Genomic DNA, 18,341 nt, shown 5'->3' with positions numbered 1-18,341 from the left:
TCCATGGTTCAGGGAATGCTAAAGAAGAAAGATGAGGGAAGAAGAGTAGTGCTGTCAAATACCATCTCCTGAACACATGTCACAGTGTAGGAATGTGCTCATAGTAACTGGTTGCCTGTACAAAACAGGCATAACCCTGAGTGGTCAACATGCAAATATTGTTAATTGAGGGGATCAAAGGTCTTTCTGTGTTACATTTCCTGCTACTATGATTAAATACATAAGTAGGAAGTGGAAGCAGCTTACTGCAGAAAATACTTATATAGCTCACAGCTCCAGGGTACAGTTGATTAACAGAGAAACCAAGGTAATAGAACCTTGAAGCATCCAGAAGATTTATATCTGCACACAAGAAGCAGAGAAGGATGAATGAATACATGCTGGAGCTGAGTTCATATTCTTCACTTTATATATACCAATATCTCCTTGTCTCAGCAATAGTCCCAAGCACAGTTAAAATGGGACTTCTCACATCAATCACCTTAATGAAGATAATGCCTAAGAAACATATTCAAAAGTTCAAGTGCCATGAAGGTCTCTCCAGGCTCTCCATTCCTCTGTGCTGACTTGATCATTTTAAGTCCTCATGCTCACCATCTCCTTCTTGACAGTGTCTTAGTTCTATCTCCATTGGTCTCCATTGGTTCTACATCTTCAGAACCCCAAGTACACACTCCAGTTCTCACACAATTAACAATAACAAGAGATGGTAAAAATGAAGTGTACAAATAGACCTTAACAAAACAGCTGGGATGCATAAAACATGTGTCTCCTCTTCATGGATCTCAATATTTCAATAATCAATTGATGGCTAAACAACTATTGTGAGAATGCAAAAATTTATTAGCATTTGGTGGTGTTCTGTCTTCTCACATAGAAATAGGCAAAGAGGGAAAAGGTGGTCATGACAGCTATTTTCACTACTCCTTGTTGCTCCCTTCATGGATCTGACTGACCTTGGAATACAGGAATACAAGGTATCCATGCAAAGGATTATACACATCAATCAGCAAATGTCACAGAGCAGCATTTTTTAAAAAATGATGTTTTTGAATCTGTATCAACAGTGTCCCACTGATAGTTCCTTTAAACACTAGACAGTAACTTTTTATAAATTAACAAAAATCTCACAACGAATGTGCATAGTAGGATACATAAGTGAGAGTACAGAATTTGGAAGCATCATTTATGTCCAGTTATTTTAGCATTTGGGAATCTGAATTGTGTTCATTAATATTTTTGTTGTTGTTATTGAGTCAAATTCCTTGTTTCTAGTACAAAAACATCCACAAAAGCAGATGCTCATAATAGGGAATATGATAATTTATAATAAAGTATGACAAGAAACTTGGGAAAGGAGAAGATATACAAAGTTCAGGACCAAACCTCATTAATGGGACAATAAGTTCCCCTGTAAAATGGAAGGGGAGAAAAAGTTCTCAAAGTCCACAGTAAGGTAGAGGATGCAAGCCTTAATGTGGTGTTGGAAGAGCTCTCCAACTCAAAAGTTAGATACTTTCCTGCATCCAAAACACATTTGATTCCTGGATCTTTTCTCACAAGTGATTCTCAGTATTAAACATTGAATTTTCTTATAAAAAAATAACCAAGGATAGACAAATTTATTTTTTAGATAGTAACAATGCAAGCCTGTGGCCATCTCTCGTCTTCACTTCCAGGATACAATCAAGGTCTTCTCTGGCTGTAGCAAGCTTCAAACAGCAAAATCCCAAGTACTGTGAGAATCAAACCAGAAATGCCCATCCGTATGATGTTCTCCACTGTATGATCTTGAGGCTGTGAGGCTGAAGATTGTGGACAAACAGGTGAGGACCAACCAAAGCCACCAGAACATAACTGTATTTCCACTCTGAGTAGCTCCCTCCTCTGTTTACAATTTGACCTTCTGTATCCATGCCCAAACCATAATTTTCCTTACTCACCTATTGTGGCTTCTGACATGTTTTGTGGTTGGCTGGTGGTCTCAGGCACTCCTGAGAAACAAAAGCATGATCAATGTGTGAAGTGCTCAAGAGAACTGATTCTTTCTGTAAAGATGTGTATTACTATTCCTTAGAAATGCATATTATACTCATCACAAAATATAATAAAGAACTGGAACAAACCATTTCTCTGCTATAGCAGGCTTTCTCCTGGGCTTTTGCTTGGTTTCTTCAGCCTGACTATGCTCTGAGTTTAGAACTTGTGGCCAAAGTACTTCTTTGGAACCAAGTGTATTGATTTTCAGAAAGCTAAGATAGAAAAATACAGCCTCCCAGTTTAAAATAAAGAGGCCTTCCTATGATCTCAGCTCTGCTGTAGTATAGAATCCTGGAAGCTAATTCCCATGGAAATTGGTTTGCACTCATTCACCAGCTGAGATCCCAAGATGCAGACACAGTCTTGTCCTTGGGCCCCATGAATATGCATTGCATGAAATAATGGCAGTTTGGGTTCTCTGCCTTCACTCAAGTCACCCACTTCCCATGATGCTTCTCTTTAACATCTCATTCTCTAATTATCACAGCATTAGTAGCACAAACAACGAGAGCACAAGAACTTAAAGATGTGATCACAATGTCCATGAAGTAGATATGTTCTAATAAGTAGGTAAGCTAAATCATCATAGAACATGACACTAAGATGGATATGAAATATATTACTTGTACCCATGTCTGGAGAGGTTATGGACTCAAGATTAGAAACCAATACTGCCATGTTCCTAAACCAATGTGATTTCTGACTTCATCCTAAGTGTTTATCCTTATACCCACAAGTAAGTTTAGCTCTGTCCCCTCATCAAAGAAACATCTTTTTCTACAGATGAAGATGAGTATAAAAATCCACAACTGGTCAAAACAGAAATAAGATGGCTTGGTGTGCCCAATCCAAATGGGTACTCCTACAACACAAACTGTGTATATAAAATATAGGGAACATTGAATAAGAGAGATAGGAAGGTTACAACAGCCAGAGGAACAAGATTACTGCTACACAATAGAGACTTCTAGGCAAGAGAGGGAAGCTACACCCATGAAATTTCAAAAGTATGGTTGCTTAAAAAAGACCAAAATATTGACCACCCGGATTCTATAATCTCTTGCTCCTCTGTATATCCCGGGGTCAGAGCAAACTAACAAAATCAGATATCAACTAGGGAACAATAGGAAGTGGAGACAAACCACATGGTGAATCTGTGAGTCTTTAGATAAAACCATTTGGAGACAAGGCTAGAAAATGGAAGAATCAAAGGAATCTCAAGCTAGTCTGTAAGATGTGCATTTATGTGTTCATGTGCTTGTGTGTGTTGTGTATAAGAATAACAGTTAAAAACCAGAGGCCAAATTTAAAAGGGTTTGAAAACCCAGAAAGAGTGAGAGGAAAAATGGAAAAGGTAGAAATGATTTAAATGTAACACTCATATATTAATAAGTTACATTTATATATATTCATATATATCCATATAAATTGTAGATGGATTCCTGTAAATATAAATACATGTGAACATAACAAAATAATAATATACTTGTATATGAATAAGTTTATTATAACCATGCAATTTTAGATTTATTTATTTGAAGGAAAAATTATTTGTATTTGTGCAGGAAAAATTTTAAAACCTGGCTGCAAATGGAGATCAATATATTAAACCACATAATTAGAAAATAGAAAGATAAATACTATGTTTTCTCTCCAATGAGTATCTGGATTTACAGGTATATAAAATCATATATAGTGCATATAACATACAACTATCATATACATATGTATCCATCTATTACATGATTATATGGAGATCATTGAGCTGATCCTTGAATAGCAGAAGGAACACTAGAGTCACAGAAAGACCCACCCGTCTTCTAGACAACTCATGTTTCACTCTCAGTACCCTCTTTCAGTTTCATTATCTTGGGTCCTATTGTCTTCCTGCTTTGTGTCAATGGGATTCAGAGTCCCAGATCCCTAGGAAATTTGTCAGATGAACTATCTTTCAGTACACAAGCGGGGCTTCCTCACCTGAGACCAGGAGCTCCAGAGGATCACTGGGTTCTGACCACACCTGGGGTTTACTCAAGTAATAGCCATAGCATCTGAATGTCCTCCTATGTCCGGAGGTCAGAGGACCCACAGAGAACAGTGCCCGGAAATTGCTTTTAGAGTATATGTACTGTGAGTCTAGGGTCCAAGAGATTTTCTGTTGTTCTTCCTTAGTCAGAGAAAACCCATCATATCCAAGCTGTGAGATACACTCGAGAGTTACATTTCCTCCAAATCTCACCACTGGGCTGGGCAGGGCTGATAGACTGGGTTTTCTGTAGAATCCTAAAGAAGAAGATGGCATCCTGTTAAAAGAACCAGCACCTTGGGATCTACCAAAGCAAAGGAAAGGTACTCTCCTGAGGACAAACCTTGGAATGGAGAAACTGGGTCTTCACTTACCTGTCACCATCAAGTCCAGAAAGTCACTGCGCTCTGACCAGCCAATGTGGGTCCTATAGTAACAGCGATATCTCCCTGCATGGTTCTGATGAAAGGACGGAAAGAAGAACTCGGCCTTGTTCCCATGCTCCAGAGGGCTCTGTCGTTCCCAGGGATCTGGACTGCCCTCTTTATAGAGATAATATTCCTGGGCACTAGAGGTTCCCTCACATGAAATGGTCAGTTGCATGCCGCTGGTCATCACGGAGCCTGGCTGAGCTCTGAGTGTGGGTTTGCCCATAATTTCTGTAAGGAAATCAGCAGCTTGATCACAGAGCACAGGCACCCTAATCTCATCCCTCAGTCCCAAAAACTTCTGAGAATGAACCATGAGTAGTTCACATCTGTAATTCTTTATCCCCCCCACAACCCCTGGTCGAGGATTTGCTCCTGATCTACAGGAGAAGAAGCATCATTAACCACACTCACCTGCTGGTACATGGGTCATGGGGACCAGGCTCAGTCCTGGAAGAGAATTTTCTGTGTGACCTTTACCCCTCAAATCAGAGAAGATTCTCCCCTCTTCAGAAGTTCCTGCACCCCTAGGGTTTCCTGATGAATCAGGGTCTGTTTTTGAAGCATGTTCACCACCACCACCAGATCACAGTATCTCTGTCCACTATTGATATCTCACCAAGATAGAGCAGGGCAGTGAAGGCAATAGTCATGGCATCTCCTTCCAGTGGCTACACAACTGTGCTTAGCAGCAGGGCCGGAGTGTCTGGCCATATGGACAAGCAATACAAGGTGTGGCCTAGGGAATCTAGTACTCCCCATCACATGATGGTCATTTCTTCAGCAACACAGGAAAAGGAAGTATCTTCCCATGCAACTGGCTTTCATTTCTCCAATTCTATGCCTTGTGTTGGTTTCAGGCTCTCTAGTACTTTTTTATAGAGATGATATCTACCCCAACTTCATTTATCACACTGAGGACAAGAACTGTCATTGATCATGTCAGAGGAGCAGCAAGTTGCAATTGAAGTTCAGATGTTAGTCCACCAGAAGGGAACCTCTGATGTGCCAATCTCATTTAGGCAAAGCCATGGGACTGAAGACCCCAGAATGTCTTCTGCCTCTGCTGTGCCTTTACATGTTTGCTGCAGCTCTCTGTCTCTCTGGTATCTAGCATGGTGTGAGTGGACATGTGGAGATCTCCACTGCCTGTAATACAGTTTGTCATTGTTTGAAATCACAAGCATGTTCCACCATGGATAACTTGAGCTTATTTTGAATGTTTCATGTACCTTGTCTCTAAACAATTTTCTCTGAAGTCATGCTGATTCACCATGTGGTTTGTCTCCACTTCCTGTTGTCTGCTTGTTGCTATCGGATCTATGATGCTAGTATGAGAGGTGGAGCAAATGACAGATGTAAAGGTATTGGAGCAAAGACAACCCTTTAAGGACAATTTTTAAGCATTCAAGTGGTATAGAAGGAGAGGTTTTAAGGACAGGCTGTCTGTTGTTTATCTTTCTTTTTTCAGGAATTCTGAGGAAAATGAAATCTTGACTCATCCCATTTTAGAGACAAATGGAGACATAAAACAATTGCAGTAATTCAGATACCACCCATTTGGCACAAACAAGGTAGATTATGCAAGTGCTTAGAAGAAACTTCCTTAAGCAAATGTTGAAAGGTAGGAAAATAGAGTTTGCTGTGTAGGCTTAATATATTTCCCTTTTCCCCAAGCCTTGGAAACCAACTCTAGTTGTAAAATGGCATTATAATATAGAGCACAGTAACTGATCATTTCTCCTGGAGCCCAAAACATAAAGAAGCCTGGCTTGGTTATAGTAATGAACCAATTTCTTCTTTTCATAGGGCTATAAACATCATCACAACCCTTTTTCAGAACATCCATGAGGACTTTTTGATTAAAGTAGAGCTCATGTTATCTATTTTAACAGAGCTCTGAAATAAATGAGACACCACAGTACATTAAATAACTAAGTATGACTGAACTGAATTGAACTGAACTAAGCTGAACTGAGCTATAAGGCACCATTGAATGAGACAGCATTTGGGTTGTGAAAGAGACTAAAACACAACAGAAAGTTCTTTCAAAGCAGAGGTCAAACAATCTGTAATCTAGGAACAAAAACCATGTAATAGAGCAACTCCATTTTTTTTTTCAGTGAGAGAGAGCTGGGCAATGCTGGGGAGCCAGGAAAAGGAACAGCTCCAATGAAAATCACTTGGGATTTCAGAGTCAAGAATCCCAGAGTACCCCCATTCCAGGCAGAAATTGGAACTCTTCTTTAAGCCAATAACTTTTTTAAAAGATCATCTAGATCTGGAAATAGTACCAGAACTCATTCTACAGGCCACAGCAAGCATAAATAGACAGAATAGAGAACCATGATGACTTACAATGTAGAATAAATTGCAGTATATGGTTTGACTTTCCCCAAAACAGGCATTCTATGTGAGAGAAGAGCAGGGTGAGGTTGATTATTTCAGACTGGGCCCCCTTTAGATTCTCTCCTTTAGATGCTGGATGTCTCCAGCCTTGTGAAACATAAATTCTTTGGTTAAATGGAGTTGTCCCATAATGCATGGCCTCTTTCTTGGTGTTGGCTTTTCAACATCCTCCAACTGGCACATGTGTTGTGCTACTCTCTAAGTAAGAGCTAAAGAAGAGGTTGCACCTGTCCCTAAGGGTGATAATTCACTATAAGGATAAATTCCTGGATATTGATATACCCATCCAAGTAACATGATTCAGTGTGTGCATGAGAAATAAAAGAAAGATAATCAATGTGCTGGTTTAAATGATAATGGGCCCCATAGGCTCACATATTTAAATACTTGGTCTTCAATGGGTTGAACGGTTTGAGAAAGATAATGAGTTACAACTTTGTTGGAGGAGGCATGTTACTGGGAGCAGGCTTTGAAATTCCAGAAACTCATGTCATTGCCAGTGTTCTTTTTCTTCTTTCTGCTTGCAGGTCAAGATGTGATGTCTCAGTTGTTCCTGTCACCATGCTTTTGCCTTTCAACCCTCTGAAATTAAATGTTTACTTCTATAAGCTGCCTTTGCCATGGAGTTTTTTCATAGAAGTAGAAAAGTAACTAATATAAGCAATAAAGTGTTTCATATATTTGGTCCAAGTTTGAGAAAATTTCTCTGTAGCTAGATGAGAATTATCACAGATTAAATCACCAAAGAAACAGAGTACATGGGTCCTTGAGTCTAGAAATTGCAATGGTCTGAGAAATGAGAGTCTCAATGTTTAACCATAAGAGGGTCAAAGGTAACCCTCAAGTTCCAATGGAACCAGGTAACTACTAAACCTGGTGGCAATGGAATAAAAGGATGATGATGAGGCCAGGAGAACATCATCCCCACCACTGAGGAATTCTGGGTTATTCTGGCAATCACAGGCAAGCAAATTCAATTCCCTATGGAATTGATTCAGGGAAGACTAATCATTGTTAACTGTTTTTGCAGATAGTCATCCCCTCTGGTTTCACAACTGTCAATGGAATAGAAGGCAGAGATGTTACCTTATTCTGCTTTGAGTTTAATAATTTTATTAAACTCTTATTTCCTGATTTCTAATTGTGTCCCATTCCCTATTACCTTACTAGGAAAAATTATTATGACCAAGCTCAGCATCATCTTAAGAACATGAGCAAGAAAGTCAGGACTACGAGGGTTGCATCCACCCATGGGGACAGTGTGACTGATCTAATGGGAGCTCACCAAGGCCAGCTGTGCTGGGACTGAATGAGCATGTGATCAAACTGGACTCTCTGAACATGGCTGACAATGGGGGCTGACTGAGAAGCTAATAATAATGACACCGGATTTTGATTCTACTGCATGTACTGGCCCATTGGGGCCTAGTCTGTTTGGATGCACACCTTCCTAGACCTGGATGGAGGGGGAAGGGTCTCGGACTTCCCACAGGGCATGGCACCCTGACTTTTCTTAGGACTGGAGAGGGAGGAGGAGGGGCAGTGGGGGGAGTGGGAGGGAAATGGGAGGATGGGAGGAGGTGGAAATTTTTAATAAATAAATAAACGAATAAAAAAAAGATTTGGATACTCAATGATCAAACTCTATCTCCTGAAGGAAATTATACCTTCTCTGACTCTGATATACATACCATCCTAGCAGGGCATAACTGTGAAGTCTAAATTCAACTCTGAGATCCTTATAAATTCCCTCATAAAGTAATAATATCCCACTAGTAATCCAGGAAAAAATTATAACTTCCAACCAAACAACTACTAAGATAGGGACAATGGTATGACCTCCGTCCTATCAGTTCTGAAACTCACAAGAGAATACTGATTAACTAAAGACTTGAAACCATCCAAGGAAGCCGTGGTTTTTATACTTCCCCTAGTGAAAAATCCTCATGCTCATTTTATAAAATTTGTTATTGGAGGGAGAAGTTGAGTGCCATATCTTGAACTCGCAGAGGTCTCTCTGCCTCTGCCTCACAAGCACTCTTCCTTTCTTTTTTATTTTAAAGACTTTAACTTTTAGTCTGCATGTTTTTAAACATACAATAAACCATGGAGAGGTTTTCTGCGTCTTTGAATCTATCTTTTCTGTATATCTCTCTCTTTTTCTGACCACATGAGTCTTTAATTTACTAAGCAATATGGGTAGGATTAAAGCTGTGGCTTTGATGGCTGGGTCCAGCCTATTTCTTAGCTGTGTCAGATTCCAGGTTCATGGTAGAGGTACCTGCCAGAGCCATGTTTATTGCTACAACTCTAAGGCGTTTCAAGGTCCCTACCAGCAAGCAAGCTGCAGCATTCTGCTCACAAACCACATTCAAATGCTCCGTCAGACCGCCTGCCTGAAAGAGTCAGAGTTTGCTCTGGCAGGATGGCCCAGAAATCTGGCATTTTAAAACAGCACGGCTTTTTTCCTGCTACAGCTAAAACCCAAAAAGCATGTGGTCAGCTTTGTGTCAATACCATTTAAGTGTTCCATGGCAGGACCTCTTTAAAGAGCTGCAGGGTTTTGTAGCTAAAGCTGAGTCAGAAAGCCTCTCTTAAATGAGAGCGTATGCTTGCCACTAACAAGCAGATCAGACCCGAGGAATTGATGCTACTAAGACAACATGCTTTATTCTATTCTTCCCCAAGGTTTCTCATGCTTTCTGTGGATGCAGTTATCTATGTGGGCACCATTCTGTAACATGGTGGCTTGCTGGTTGGGGTTCCTGTCCTGCCCAGTTCCCACAGCAGGTAATCCCCAAAGAAATTACACAGAGATCTATATTAATCATAAACTGATTGGCCCATTAGCTCAGGCTTCTTATTAGCTCTTATAACTCATATTAGCCCATTATTCTAGTCTATGTTAGCCACATGGCTTGGTGCCTTTTTCATCAGGGTAGGTCACATCTTGTATCTTCCGTGGTTCATGCAGGACTCCAGAAAGTGCTTCCTTCTTCCCAAAATATTCATGTTCTCAAGTATCTCATGTTCTTAAGCTCTACCCCAATCCTTCCCTTTTCCCCTCATCATCACCTTCTCCCCTCCTCTTCCCCTTCTCCCCTTCCTTCAAACCCCTGCCCCCATGCTCCCAAATTTTGTCAAGCAATCTTGTCTGTTTCCAATTTCCAGGTAGATCTATATATGTTTTTCTTTGGGATCACCTTATTACTTAACTTCTCTAGGATCATGAACTATAGGCTCAATAGCCTTTGTTTATGGCTAGTATTCACTAATGAGTGAGTACATACCATATTTGTATTTTTGGGTCTCGGATATCTCACTCAGGATAGTGTTTTCTATTTCCATCCATTTGCATGCAAATTTCAAGGTGTCATTGATTTTTACCATTGAGTAGTACTGTAATGTGTAGATGTGCCACACTTTCTTTATCCATTCTTCCATTGAGGGGCATCTAGGTTGTTTCCAGGTTCTGGCTATTATAAATAATGCTGCTATGAACATAGTTGAACAAATACTTTTGTAGTATGATTGAGCATCTTTTGGGTATATTCCCAAGTGTGGTATTGGTGAATCCTGAAGAAAGTTGACTCCCAATTTTCTGAGAAACCACCACACTGATTTCCAAAGTGTTTGCACAAGTTTGCTAAAGAAGTTGAACATGTCCTTAAGTATCTTTTGACCATTTGAAATTCTTCTGTTGAGAATTCTGTTTAGTTCAGTAACCTATTTTTTAATTGAGTTATTTGGAATTTTAATGTCTAATTTCTTAAGTTCTTTATATATTTTGGAGATAAGTTCTTTGTCTGATGGGGGGTTGGTAAAGATTGCCTCCCATTCCATGGGTTGCCTTTTTGTCTTATTGACAGTGTCATTTGCTTCACAGAAGCTTCTAAGTCTCATGGGGTGGAATTTATTAATTGTTGCTATTATTGTCAGGACTACTGGGGTTATACTTAGTAAGTGGTCTCCTGTGTCAATGCATTGAAAGTTCCTTCCCACTTTCTCCTCTATCAAGTTCAGTGTAGTCAGATTTATATTGAGGTCTTTAATTCATTTGGCCTTGAGTTTTGTGCATGGTGATAGATATGAATCTATTTTCATTGTTCTACAGGTTGATATCCAGTTATGCCAGCACCATTTGCTGAAGATGCTTTCTTTTTCCCATTGTATAATTTTAGCTTCTTTGTCAAAAATTAGGTGTTCATAGGTGTCTGGATTAATATCCAGGCCTTTGATTCGATTCCATTGGCCAACATCTCTGTTTTTATGCCAATACCAAACTGTTTTCATTAGTGTATCTCTGTAATAGAGCTTGATGTCATGAATGGTAATGCCTCTAAAAGTCCTTTTATTGTATAAGATTGTTTTGGCTATCCTGGTTTTTTTCCATATAAAGTTGATTTTTGTTCTTTCAAGGTCTGTGAAAAATTGTGCTGGAAATTTGATGCGGATAGCATTGAATCTATAGATTGCCTTTGGTGGAATTGCCATTTTTACTATGTTGATCCTTCCTGCCATAGAGCATAGGAAATCTTTCCATTTTGTGGTATCCTCTTCAATTTCTTTCTTCAAAGACTTAAAGTTCTTTTTAAATAGGTCTTTCACTTCGTCAGTTAGTGTTACCCCAAGATACTTTATGCTATTTTTGGCAATCGTGAAAGGTGACGTTTCTCTGATTTTCCTCTCAGCTTCTTTGTGTATAGGAGGGCTACTGATTTTTTGGAGTTGATCTTGTATCCTGCCATATCACTGAAGGTATTTATCAGCTGTAGGAGTTCTTTGGTAGAATTTTTGGGGTCACTTATGTACACTGTCATATCATATGCAAATAATGAAAGTTTGACTTCTTCCTTCCCAATTTGAATCCCGTTGATCTCCTTATGTTGTCTTATTGGTATTGCTAGAACTATATTGAAGAGATATGGAGAGAGTGGACAGCCTTGTCTTGTTCCTGGTTTTAGTGGAATGGCTTTGAGTTTCTCTTCATTTAATTTGATGTTGGCTGTCAGCTTGCTGTATATTTCTTTTATTATATTTAGGAATGAACCTTGTATCCCTGATCTCTCTAAGACCTTTATCATAAAGGGGTGTTGAATTTTGTCAAATGCTTTTTAGGCATCTAATGAAATGATCATATGGGGTTTTTTTCAGTTTATTTATGTGATTGATCAAATTGATAGATTTTTATATGTTGAACCAGCCCTGCATCTCTGGATAAAGACTACTTGAAGGGGCGTGGTCAATCGGCAGTTATGATTAACCAGACTAGCTTTAATATATAATATTCAGCTTTAATAAAGGAAAGAAAAGGGAACTTACAAAAGCCAAGGTTCCAGCAGGAAACCTTGAGGAGCGCAGGAAAACAAAAAGAGCAGGCCGCACACTGGCAAGATTTTTTTTATTTTGGATTCTCGAGACAGGGTTTCCCTGTAGTTTCTAGAGCCTGTTCTGGAACTAGCTCTTGTAGACCAGGCTGGCCTCGAACTCAGAGATCCACCTGCCTCTGCCTCCCAAGTGCTGGGATTAAAGGTGTGCACCACCACCGCCTGGCTAAGATTTTATAAGTAAATATTAGCCTAAGGGGGACACACCTTACAAACAAGGTGATTGGCTGGGCTTCTCCTTCATCTCCCCCTTTTGTCTAAATAAGACAGAACCAAACCAAATACAACTATATACAATAGGAACAAATAATAAATATAAAATTAAAAACAAACAATATTAAGCAAGAAACATATAACAAAAGTTTTACTAAACATTCTATTTCAAGGAGTCTAAATAATGTAGAGGGTAACTACAATTATCTAATCTTCAACCCCATCAAAGATCTGAGAAGGGAAGTAATATAATTAAGCAACCCGGAAGTACAAACAAGAAACTTCCAAAATGTGCAACAAATGACAGAGACAACTGACTACCTGGGCAATCACCCAAAGTCTCATTTTGCAATGTTGAGGCAACCAACACAACTAAGGCCTAACACAACCAACATACCATTTTTCAAAGGCAAGGAACTTTTTGTAGAACTATCCTACTCTGTCTTGGCAAGATAAGACAATCCTGTTTTATCCACTTATGGATATTCTGTATCTTTCTCAGTAGTCAAGGTATGGGCTTTTCTTTGCCCAAAGGCCAGTTCTGCCAAGAAGAAGACAAGCTCCCAGTGGAGTGACTTTTGGTGCTCAACATTCTCTCGGGAGTAGAGCGGTGTTGCCAAGAGTGATTGTGTCTCCTAAGTACAAAACTCTAAGTTATATTAAAGGCCATTTTCTACAGCTCTTCAAAGAGGTTGAAGATTATACTATCTATACTAAATATAATCACTATGTTTCTAAAAAAACTGAATATCCTAAGTATAAATATGAGAAACATATATGACTATTGATATATAATTCTCAATATCTATCAAACTTGGAGACTAAGAGAATAAACAACTGTGCAATAAATGAGGACAATGATTTCCAAATGTAAACAATGTCATTACATAAATAATATCAGAGGTAAAAATTTACGTTGCAATATAATAAATATCTCAATATAACAATTGTTTTAAACAGAGGTAGAAGCATATTCTCATACATTAAATAGAGGTGGAAGCATACTCACATACAATGTTCAATATATCAATATACAAGAATCAGCACTAATACAATTTTCTAAAAACAATAACTCACAAATATCAGTCATCCCATCAAACCAGTTAATCCCCCCTTTTTTTATTAAACACCCCTGAGTCCATATAATACCTCCTCCATCCCCTCAACCCAATACCAACCACCAAATGATGTCCCTAAACCTGAGGGCAAACTCTGTTGGGAGAGGGGGCATCATCCTCTAAGATTGCTTCCAACTGACATAGGGGTGACATTCTTCTCAGGGGGTCCTGTGAAAGCAAATGGTGGTAAAATAGCCAGGTTAACATTTGGTCTGAGAAAATTGTAACTAGCCTCTGAGTGTTTTGAGCAGGTCCAGCCAGAATGTTGTCAAAAATGTGCACCATTCGAAAGTGTCCTGTGCAGTTGGTACCAAAAAAAAAAAAAAAAACCATGACGTCATAGTAACCAGGTGGAGTTGATGTTGTGGGGCCCCATCTTCATCCTGGAAACTTCAAAGATTACTGAAGGAAAATTTGGTAAACATTATCTACAAAGACATATACAGATATATATATATATATATATATATATATATTCAATGAAAGGTGTAGTAAAGACAGACACAGATATGAGGAAAGGCAAAGAAAGTTTATCAAGTATATTATTATTATTATTATTATTATTATTATTATTATTCTGTCCCATAACATGGCTCCTGACCTGAGACAGAAACTCTGAGATATCTCTAATCAACAGGCTTGGAATTGAAGAGGGACTGGGCCAGAGTCCAACTCCAAAACCAGCTCTACATATTTATAAAGAATGTACATTGAGACACATTAAAAAATTTTTTTCATACTCATGGAACCTATTTAGTGTTATTGCTGATCCTTAGTGGGAAGTAACTAGTTTCCATCCATCAGTATTTAAATATCCTGGGTCCCTTAAATTCTTAGAAGATGAATGTTTTCCTGTGGAGATAAGAAAAGAACCCTGCCCCCAACCTATATGTTTTTCTTACCATCAGTATGATCATCATCCTTGTGTATGAATTGTTATTTTTCTTTTTCAAGGGGCTTCTCCTCTTCAAACAGAACCTTTATTAATTTTGATGGTATCTACAACTTTTCTTCTCCTGTGAAGACAAGAACAAAACCCCTTCCCTAATGCAGCACATCTCCTGGCTTCCATTGCGAGGTCAGCACATCCTTGAAATAAACTGGTTGATTTAATTCAGCAGACTTTTCCATTATCCAATGTCTTTCTGCAGCTGTTGTCCCCTTCTCATTAGCGTTGAGGAAATTCAAGGTTAATAAAGCATTATGTATTCTATTTCTGGGGATATTTTCCACCCCTTTCTGTTTGTTTAATATATCCTTTATAGTTCGATTTGATCTTTCTATGACTGTTTGACCTGTAGGATTGTGTGGTATACCTGTAACGTGCTTAATATTGTAATAAGGAAAAAACCAATTCATTTTCCTAGAGACATAAGCTGGACCATTATCCATCTTTATTTGTGTTGGTATACCCATGATGGCCATAACTTCTAATAAATGAGTGATTACTGAATCAGCTTTTTCTGAACTTAAAGCAGTTGCCCATTGAAAATCTGAATAAGTGTCAATGGTATGGTGTACATATTTTAATTTGCCAAATTCTGCAAAGTGGAAGACATCCATCTACCAGATTTCATTCCTTTTAGTGCCCTTTGGATTAGTCCCTGCAGGCAGTGGTGTTTGGTTATAGAAAGAGCAAGTAGGGCATTTCTTTACAATCTCCTTAGCTTGTTGCCATGTGATAGAAAACTCTTTCTTCAAGCCTTTGCTATTAACATGATGTTTTTCATGAAATTCAGAAGCCTGAAACACACTACCAATCAATAATTGATCAATATCTGCATTACCTTGTGCTAGAGGACCTGGCAGACCTGTATGAGATTGGATGTGTGTTATATACTTAGGACAAAGACTGTTCCTGATCATGTCTTGTACCTGGATAAACAATGAGGTTAATTCAGTATCATCAGGTATAAACTCAGCAGTTTCAATATGTAAGATAACTCTTTCTGCATATTGTGAGTCAGTAACTATATTAAGAGGTTCTTTAAAATCCCTTAGCACTATAAGAATGGCATATAATTCTGCCTTTTGGACAGAATCATAAGGACTTTGTTCCACCTTACTAAGTCTTCTGATTTGTAACCTGCCTTCCCTGATTTATTAGCATCAGTATAAAATGTATGAGCTCCAGTTATTGGAGCATCATGGATGATTCAAGGAAGAATCGAAGAAGTTCTCTTTATAAAGTTAAGACTCTTGCTTTTTGGATGTTATTAATTTCTCCCAAAAAATTAGCACAAGCTCTATGCCATGGTTCATTGTCTTCCCATAATTTTTATCTCATCAGCAGTAAAAGGCACTATAATTTCTGCTGGGTCTATGCCTGCTAGTTGACAAAGTTTCAATTTGCCTTTTATAATTAATTCAGAAACTTTTTCCACATAAGTTTTTATTTTCTTACTTGGTTTATGTGGTAGAAAGATCCATTCTAAGATAATATCTTTTTGCATTAAAATTCCTGTAGGAGAAATTTTTGAAGGCAATATGATGAGAATACAACTGAGTTCTGGATTCACCCTATCCACATGTGTCTCCTGTAATTTTTCTTCAACCATTGTCAGTTCTTTTTCTGCTTCAGCTGTTAATTCTCTGGGACTGTTTAAGTCTTTTTTACCATCCAAGGTTTTATTTAAATGAATTATCATATCAGGTGTTATCCCAACAGCTGGTCGAAGGCTGGAAATGTCTCCTAACAACCTTTGAAAGTCATTAAGAGTCCGTAGCCGATCTCTCCTAATTTGTGCCTTTTGTGTCTTAATTTTTTGCAAACCTATTTTATAACCTAAATAATCAAAAGAATCTCCTATCTGAATTTTTTCAGGAGCAATCTGCAATCCCCATTTAGGTAAAACTATTTTTACTTCTTCAAACAGTCTTTCTAAGGTATCCATGTTTGAATCAGATAACAGAATGTCATACATGTAATGATAAATTAAAGACTTTGGAAATTGCGTGCGTATTATTTGCAATGGTTGATTGACAAAGTATTGGCACAAGGTGGGAGAGTTTAACATGCCCTGTGGGAGGATGGTCCACTGGTATCTCCTGGTAGGTTGAGAGTTATTATAAGTAGGCACTGTGAAGGCAAACTTTTCTCTATCTTTTTCTTGTAAAGGTATAGTGAAGAAACAATCCTTTAAATCAATAACTATGAGAGGCCATCCTTTTGGTAATAAAGAGGGCAGAGGAATTCCAGATTGCAGAGTGCCCATAGGTTGAATAACCTGTTGATAGCCCTGAGATCTGTCACCATTCTCCATTTACCAGATTTTTTCTTAACCACAAATACAGAAGAATTCTAATGGCTGGTAGATTCTTCTATATTTTGAGCATCCAATTGCTCTTGTACCAGCTGCTCTAAAGCCTGCAACTTTTCCTCAGCTAAAGGCCATTGCTTTGTCCATATTGGTTTCTCTGTCAACCATTTTAGAGGAAGGGCTGTTGGTATCTCTGAAGGGGCATCAATTGCTTTGTGTTCTTGTACAGCCCGAATGGCTGGTTTTTGCCATCTGTAATATCTTTTAATATTTTCCTCAGAAATATAGGCTCTAGAAGTAGCAGGATTGTTAATTTTGGTATTCCATTGCTGCAATAGGTCACGGCCTAATAAATTCACTGCAATATTGGCTACATATGGCTTTAATTTTCCTATTTGGCCTTCTGTCCCTATGCGTTCAACCCATCTCGTGCTTTGTCTTACTTGAGATAGGGTTCCCATTCCCAGGAACTGAACATTTACGTCCTGAAGAGGCCAATACAGATGCCAAGATTCTGGAGTAATGATACATCCATACCTGTGTCCAGCAGGCCAGTAATGAAAACGCCATTTACACACACTCTTAGCTTTGGTCTTTGATCACTTATAGAAGTCTGTTATGAGTATAAAATGTCCCTTTCCATCTCTTCTGATTGATTTTAGTTTGAAGTCAACTTTGTTAGAAATTAGTATGGCCACACCCGCTTGTTTCTTAGGTCCATTTGCTTGATAAACTTTTTCCCAACGCTTTACTCTGAGTAGATGTCTGTCTTTGTGGTTCAGATGTGTTTCTTGTAAACAGAACAATGTTGGATCCTGTTTTTGTATCCAATCTCTTAGCCTGTGCCTTTTTATAGGTGAATTGAGTCCATTGATATTAAGTGATATTAATGACCGGTGGTTGTTGACTCTGGTCGTCGTTTTTTTTTTTTTTTTTTTTTTTTTTTTGGTAGTAGAGATTGTGTGTTTTCCTTCTTTGAGATGTGCTGGTGAAGGGTTGCTAGGTGTCTGAGTTATTGTGGGCATTGTTGGACTTCTTGGTTTGTGATTTTCCTTCTATTACTTTCTGTAAGGCTGGATTTGTGGCTACATATTGTTTAAATTTGTTTTTATCCTGGAAAATTTTCTCCATTGATAGTGAATGAAAGCTTGGCTGAGTATAGTAGTCTGGGCTTGCATCCATGGTTTCTTAGTTTCTGCAGTACATCTATCCAGGACCTTCTGGCTTTCATGGTTTCCATAGAGAAGTCAGGTGTAAGTCTGATAGGTTTACCTTTATAAGTTACTTGACCTTTTTCCTTTTCAGCCCTCAATATTCTTTCTTTATTCTGTATGTTTTGTGTTTTGATTATTATATGGCAAGGGGATTTTTTTTGACCCAGTCTATTCGGTGTTCTGTATGCTTCTTGAACCTTCATAGGAATATCTTTCTTTAGATTGGGAAAGTTTTCTTCTATAATT

At 38.4% G+C, this 18,341-nt stretch overlaps 1 protein-coding gene across 1 annotated transcript in view; it reads right to left on the bottom strand.

Annotated features, from left to right (window-relative positions):
- Window positions 1-820: 820 nt before the first annotated feature.
- LOC119821766 overlaps window positions 821-18,341 on the bottom strand; it is a 33,856-nt gene continuing 16,335 nt past the window's right edge. Inside the window, exons 8-12 of the mRNA XM_042055580.1 lie at window positions 4,909-5,081; window positions 4,441-4,725; window positions 4,018-4,323; window positions 1,944-1,994; window positions 821-1,805 (exon numbers count right to left, since the gene is read on the bottom strand). Coding sequence (XP_041911514.1) covers window positions 1,687-1,805; window positions 1,944-1,994; window positions 4,018-4,323; window positions 4,441-4,725; window positions 4,909-5,081 — 934 coding nt within the window. The 3' untranslated portion in view covers window positions 821-1,686. The remainder of the gene's footprint in view (window positions 1,806-1,943; window positions 1,995-4,017; window positions 4,324-4,440; window positions 4,726-4,908; window positions 5,082-18,341) is intronic.

The sequence above is a fragment of the Arvicola amphibius genome, chromosome 8 (assembly GCF_903992535.2).
Source record: "Arvicola amphibius chromosome 8, mArvAmp1.2, whole genome shotgun sequence".
In the NCBI taxonomy this organism is placed as follows: Eukaryota; Metazoa; Chordata; class Mammalia; order Rodentia; family Cricetidae; genus Arvicola; species Arvicola amphibius.
The sequence above is the reverse complement of the archived record's forward strand: the minus strand, read 5'-3'. Positions and strand labels throughout refer to the sequence as shown.